This window comes from Neolamprologus multifasciatus, chromosome 4 (assembly GCF_963576455.1).
Source record: "Neolamprologus multifasciatus chromosome 4, fNeoMul1.2, whole genome shotgun sequence".
Taxonomy (NCBI): Eukaryota; Metazoa; Chordata; class Actinopteri; order Cichliformes; family Cichlidae; genus Neolamprologus; species Neolamprologus multifasciatus.
Window position 1 is genome coordinate 21,863,219 of NC_140442.1, and position 6,703 is coordinate 21,869,921.

General features: G+C 41.4%; 1 protein-coding gene across 2 annotated transcripts in view; it reads left to right on the forward strand.

Annotated features, from left to right (window-relative positions):
• The first annotated feature begins 857 nt into the window (after window positions 1–857).
• Window positions 858–6,703, forward strand: part of myo15aa (myosin XVAa) — a 56,853-nt gene continuing 51,007 nt past the window's right edge. Inside the window, exon 1 of one of the 2 annotated variants that reach the window (XM_085156260.1) lies at window positions 858–1,292. In XM_085156260.1, coding sequence (XP_085012386.1) covers window positions 1,215–1,292 — 78 coding nt within the window. In that variant the 5' untranslated portion in view covers window positions 858–1,214. Of the gene's footprint in view, window positions 1,293–3,644; window positions 5,552–6,703 lie in introns of those variants that run through there. The other variant, XM_085156262.1, reaches the window with a different exon arrangement.

Consider the following 6,703-nt stretch of genomic DNA (forward strand, 5'->3'; position numbering starts at 1 on the left):
TTCCATCCTTGCAGCCGAATTGTTTGTATAGCTGTATCCAACGCTCCAAAGCGAGCTGACCATTTGTCTTTCAGAAAGTGTGGACTCCCAGCCAATGGACCCCATTCACTCACGCGCACACAAGCATAATAGGGCCATTAAAAATTCACAAGCATCTCTTCAGTCTAGGAGACAAGGACTGAGTGGATGCTTTATACTAGAAAGAGAGAGAGGGGCTATGAGTTGACAGGGTTGTACTTCAAGATGCCTTAAAGATGTCTCATCGGAGTGTGTCATGGATAGAGATATTCTGCTTTGAAATTACCTGAGCAGGAGAGGTGAGATGGTGGGATGATCGTGGTGCAGAAGCAGAAACAAAGGTACTGTTGGCTGGGTGTGTGCTGAGTGGTGCAGGTATGACACTTGATGCTGTTTGGCTCCATATGGCATGGCTAAGCGTGAGTGAATGTGTGGGGTGCAGGTGTCCATGAACTAGAGTTATGTCCTTGTTCATTAGCTGTTTAAAGCAATGAGCTGAGAGAGCACATTTAGTGTGTGAGAGTTAAAGACAGCAGGAAGAAGTAGCTTGTAATTCCTGGATATAAATAACTTTTTTCACAGCTTGGTGAATAACACTTGACTGGGTTACCTATGAGTCACCAACGCATCTATAGCTCCACAACTGCTGCACCTTGTGGTTAACTGAAACCAAAAGTGCATCTTACCTTTGAGATAAGACAATGATAACATGAGGGCCAGGGTCATGACCTGCTGAGATAGTGTGGCTGTTTTTCACACTAAAAGTCTTTCCTGTCTCTCTACTGCAGTTATCATAATCTGTAATTTTTTTCTTTTCTTATATTTAATTTTTGTTCTGTTTTTAGTTTAGACTGAGGTTGTTTGTTTTAGTTTAGTATTTACTCTTTGGAAACGTTTAGCTTTATTGTGATTTATATTAGTGTCAGAGACAGTTTTTAACCATGGTATGCAAAGTCAGCCCACCAGGGGGCAGCACAAGCGAGGGAAGGGGAAAAAAAAGGTGTGACTTTCACTATTCTTATACTGAAAATATACTAAAAATACTATTAACCAAAATTACGTTATATAGTCTGCATCTATTTATTTATTTATTTATTCCTAATTCATTTTATTATAATAGTCATTCACAATTTCAGTTTTTGGTTTAGTTTTAATATAATAATGGGGTATTGAGTTTTGTGACCCCTGAAAGCATTATGACAATGTCAAAACTGCCAAAACAGATAAGAAGACAAAAAGAAAACAAGAGGAGGAAAAAGATAACAGAGACAGAGGTACAATGAAGTTAATGTGATGAAAATGTTTGTCTGTTGTTTTAGCTATCGAGCAGAGTGTAGCGTTAACATGCTAATTTGCTAGTTTTGAATAGCAGTAGCCTTTAGCCTAGCATGGCTTGCTAATCAATAAATAGCTTGTTTTAACATAAGCTAAAGTACTGCAGCATTTTATAATAAATATGTACAGTACAGATATTGAAGACAAAGCTATTCAGTTTCTTGGGTGTTTGTAATTGGACAGTGGAAGTTACTGTGATTTATCTAAAGTCTGGCCAAGGCAAAGTGTTTAGAGGCAGGACTGATGGTACAGTGAGGTATTTGTCAGGGAAAGGATTTAAGAAGTCCAGAACACCTTTTAACAGGTACAAAGGCTTCACTCACAATTTCCTTGTCCCAGTCTTCATAAACAAATCCACCAAAGGATCTTCAGGTACCTTGTGTTGATGAATTGTATATTTTTATTTTAGGTAGATTGTAAGTACAAAGTCAAATTTGTTGTTTTTTTTTTTTATATATATATAGTCTAGTTTAGATTTTTTTTTAAAATTTAGTTTAATATATTCATTCACACTTTCAGTTTTTGGTTTAGTTTTAGTTGACTATAATAATCTGTAATATATTTGTAACTCGACGTCAGCAAGTCGAGTTAAGACTGCTGACGTCGACTGAGAAAATTGTCAGGCGGTGGAAGGAATACTTCGAGGACCTCCTTAATCCCACTGACGCGTCTTCCGAGGAGGAAGCAGAGTCTGGGGATGAGGGGAATGACCCGCCAATTTCTGGGGGCGAGGTCACTGAGGCAGTTAAACAACTCCTTGGTGGCAGAGCCCCTGGTGTTGATGAGGTCCGCCCCGAGTTCCTGAAGGCTCTGGACGTTGTAGGGCTGTCTTGGTTGACACACCTCTGCAATGTTGCGTGGAGATCAGGGGCAGTACCCCTGGACTGGCAGACCGGGGTGGTGGTCCCCATCTTTAAGAAGGGGGACCGGAGGGTGTGTTCCAACTACAGGGGGATCACACTCCTCAGCCTCCCCGGGAAAGTCTATGCCAGGGTGCTGGAAAGGAGAGTTCGTCCGCTAGTCGAACCTCGGATACAGGAGGAACAATGCGGTTTTCGTCCTGGTCGCGGAACACTGGACCAGCTCTTCATCCTCTCGAGGATACTTGAGGGTGCATGGGAGTTTGCCCAACCAGTCTACATGTGTTTTGTGGACTTGGAGAAGGCATTCGACCATGTCCCTCGGGGTGTCCTGTGGGAGGTTCTGCGGGAGTATGGGGTGTCTGGCCCATTGCTACGGGCCATTCGATCCCTATACAACCGTTGCAAGAGCTTGGTTTGCATTGCCGGCAATAAGTCGGACTCGTTCCCGGTGGGTGATGGGCTCCGCCAGGGCTGCCCTTTGTCACCGGTTCTGTTCATAATTTTTATGGACAGGATTTCTAGGCGCAGCCAAGTGGCGGAGGGCTTTCGCTTTGGTGGCCTCAGAATCTCATCTCTGATTTTTGCGGATGATGTGGTTCTGTTGGCTTCATCGGGTGAGGGCCTCCAGCTCGCAATGGAGCGGTTCGCAGCCGAGTGTGAAGCACCAGGAATGAGGATCAGCACCAGGAATGAGGATCAGCACCTCCAAATCTGAGGCCATGGTTCTCAGCTGGAAAAGGGTGGAGTGCCCACTCCGGGTCGGGGATGAGTTCCTGCCCCAAGTGGAGGAGTTCAAGTATCTCGGGGTCTTGTTCGTGAGTGATGGGAGAAGGGAGCCGGAGATCGACAGACGGATTGGGGCTGCAGCTGCAGTAATGCAGACGCTGCACCGGTCCGTCGTGGTGAAGAGGGAGCTGAGTGTAAAAGCGAAGCTCTCAATTTACCGGTCGATCTACGTCCCTACCCTCACCTATGGCCACGAGCTGTGGGTAGTGACCGAAAGAACGAGATCGCGGATACAAGCGGCAGAAATGAGCTTCCTCCGAAGGGTGGCTGGCCTCTCCCTTAGAGATAGGGTGAGAAGTTCGGCCATCCGGGAGGGGCTCAGAGTAGAGCCGCTGCTGCTCCACATCGAAAGGAGCCAGCTGAGGTGGTTTGGGCATCTGACAAGGATGCCCCCTGGGCGCCTCCTGGGTGAGGTGTTCCAGGCATGTCCCACCGGGAGGAGGCCCCGGGGCAGACCCAGGACACGCTGGAGAGATTATATCTCTCGGTTGGCCTGGGAACGCCTTGGTGTTCCCCCGGATAAGCTGGAGGAGGTGGCTGGGGAGAGGGAGGTCTGGGCCTCTTTGCTTAGGCTGCTGCCCCCGCGACCCGGCCTCGGATAAAGCGGATGAAGATGGATGGATGGATGGATGGATATTTGTAACTCCTTAAATGAGGTAGACTATGTTTATCTCAACACCATTATAGTGGATTTGAAGTCCAACATTTAAGATGTGCCAACTTTCAACTTTAATTCAAAGGATTTTAGCAAAAGTGTTGCATTGCCTATTTAGGAATTCCTCCATTTTCAGAAGCTGGAAATAAATTGAAATAGCCACCTTCAGTTGCTGCCTGTTTGCAGGTTGTTCTGCATTCAGTTTTGTATTTGGTAATTGAAAAGCACGCTCTGTTGGGTTGAGATCGGGTGACTGACTTGGTCTTTGAAGAATATCTAATTTCTTTTCCTTGTCTTTGAGAGACTCTTGGGTTGCTTTTGTAGTTTGCTTTGGGTCATTATCCAGCTGCACCGTGAAGAGGAGTCAGTTTAGCAGCATTTGGCTGAATCTGAGCAGATAAAATAATAGTAATATAACTCTGTACACTTGACAAGTCCTCCTGGTACTTACATCAGCAGTCACATTACTCAAAAAAACAAACCCAAACTGACTTGATTCAGTTAGCATTCACACCATAATATTGCCTCCACCATGACTTAAAGATAATGTATTATGGTTTGGATCAGGAGCTGTTTGTGTCATCTTCCATACTCTCTTCCCAGTGTTCTGGTACACGTGGTTTCATTTGTCTAAAGATGGTTTTTTTTTTCAGAACTGAACAGGTGATGTGGATTGTAGACTTTGACAATGACTTGGTTAGATGCTGTGAAATTGTGTTTCCTGACATGAAAATAACTCTGTGATTGTGCACTTTAGCTGTCTTATCTGGTCCTTCAGCCCATCATTATTGATTTGGCCACTCCTAAATCTTCTTCTATCTATCTCTAATAGGTTTATTTTCTTCTATTTCAGCCCACTGATGGCTCTTTCATTTGCATTGATCTCTGGGCCTCATTGAAAAATTCCAGTGAAGAGCTGCTAAATGCACTTGAAATGTCTTTAACCGTCCACAGGTCTCGTCTGTCCATGAAGCTGCACGTTAGTCGATGGTTTAAATTATTTTGAGCCTTCATGAATGTTAATCCAACAATAATGTTATCCCCTTTGAATTAAAGCTGAAAGTCTACACTCCAGTCACATCACGATTGTTTGATTTAAAATCCATTGCGGTGGTGTGCAGGGGCAAAAGTACAGAAACATGTGTCACTTTACAAAACACCTACATACCTGACTGTATGGGCTGAGAAAACGTAATTAAAAATAGTAAGCAGACATGCAAGTCTCACGAGACTCTAAGTTGAATAGCAGTTAGTGGAACCAAGCTTTGCTTTTTTTAATGAATATTTTTTTAGGGTGCCTTGAAAAATAATTACAGACAAAACCTCACTGTGAATAATCGCATTTGACAAAAAGTGTAAAATTACAAACGTACAAAACAACATACAGAACTCAAGCGTTGATCTGAGAGCCTGGATCACGTTGTCTCTCCTGCCCTCTTGTGCTTCATTTTGCTCACTACATGAAGTTGCATACTTGAGTTAAGAGTCCAGTTATCACAGTGTTTACTGCAGTGAAAAGTTAACAAACAGAAGATGACCAAATGTCACCTACAAAGAAATCTAAATGTTTAAAAGTTGCCAAATGAGAACAACAGTTGAATTTATCTGACAATACTGGCGGATATAAAAAAAATGAACATTGTGAAAAGGTCTATATTGTTTTAGCCAATTGGTTCAACCATAAGAGATCAAACCAAATTAACTTTTTAGAAGTTGGACATTTCTGTATTTTGATCCTTCATTGACCTTAAGAAATACTCCAATGATTTGAGATATTGAATTTCTTGTTTTCATGAGACTTATGCCATTTTCTTCCACTTGGAGCCTGTCCCATGTTTCTGTCACAGCATAACCATGAAAAAAAGGATTGAGACTTTTCATGGATACAGAATATGTAAGTTCACCTTTTTGAAATACTTTTTAAAATGAAAAAATATTCTAGCTGTGAAAGATTAAGAAGAATATGATTACAAAATACAAATGTCTCATTGCTGTGGATGTTTTTATCCTTAGTTAAAGAAACATTTGTGCAGTTTCATGTCTCTATAGACAGCAAGACATATTTAACTACTCATATACACACTTCAGTTGTCAGAAAATGTTTGCTCAGCTGCTACAAGAATAGAGTTTTACCTTTTGCACTAAGTTATATAAAACACTCTGCAGTAATATCTGTGGATGTTAGTTTCTATAGACATTGTTTGCATTGATCGTGTGTACTTTTGTAAGGTAAAGAATGGCAGACTGCTAACAGACATTTGCCTTTGTGTGACTTAAATGCCTTTTAAGGCCAGTAATAAGTGGTCCAGTTGTTTCTCTGTCTAAAGCATCAGTGACATCCATAAAGAAGCAGGCCCGGTACAGAGAAACTAATCCAGCATTGTATTCTCTCTTCTCCCACGCAAGCCCAGTTTCTGTTTTGTTAAAAGCACAGATTGAATCATTAACAGTTAAACACACTTAGTAATTTCCCTCGCAAATCTGATTCCTTTTGGCCCGTTTTAAATGTTATTTTAATTTGAAATGCTCACAAAGTCATGAAATATTTCAACAAAACCTAAAAAGTAACCAAGTGAATGCAGTTTTCACATAACTGTCGCGTTTCCTGTTTAAAAAAACATTTAAGTAAAGAAGAAAATGGAAAGCAGGAACTGTTGTGTTAGAATTATAGCCATTGGTCACTTTATTAGGTACATCTGTGAATCAGATGATGCAAATATCTAGTCAGTTTAAGATGACCTGCTGAACTTCAAAACAAGAATCCAAACGTGGAAGGAAACAATGCAATGTTGATATTTTGTCCCAAAAATATAATTTTCCTGTAAATAGAGTTCATAGAATTTGTCATTTTATCATTAGTCTCGTTACTTCTGCAGATATCATCTGATGTGAAAGATATTCTCAGGTCTGTGAGGCTTTGTTGTGATGCTATTGTTATCATAGGCATCCTATCGCACTCTATTATTCTGGCATCTGCAGAATGTATCTATCTATCTATATATATATATATATATGTATATATATATATATATATATATATATATAT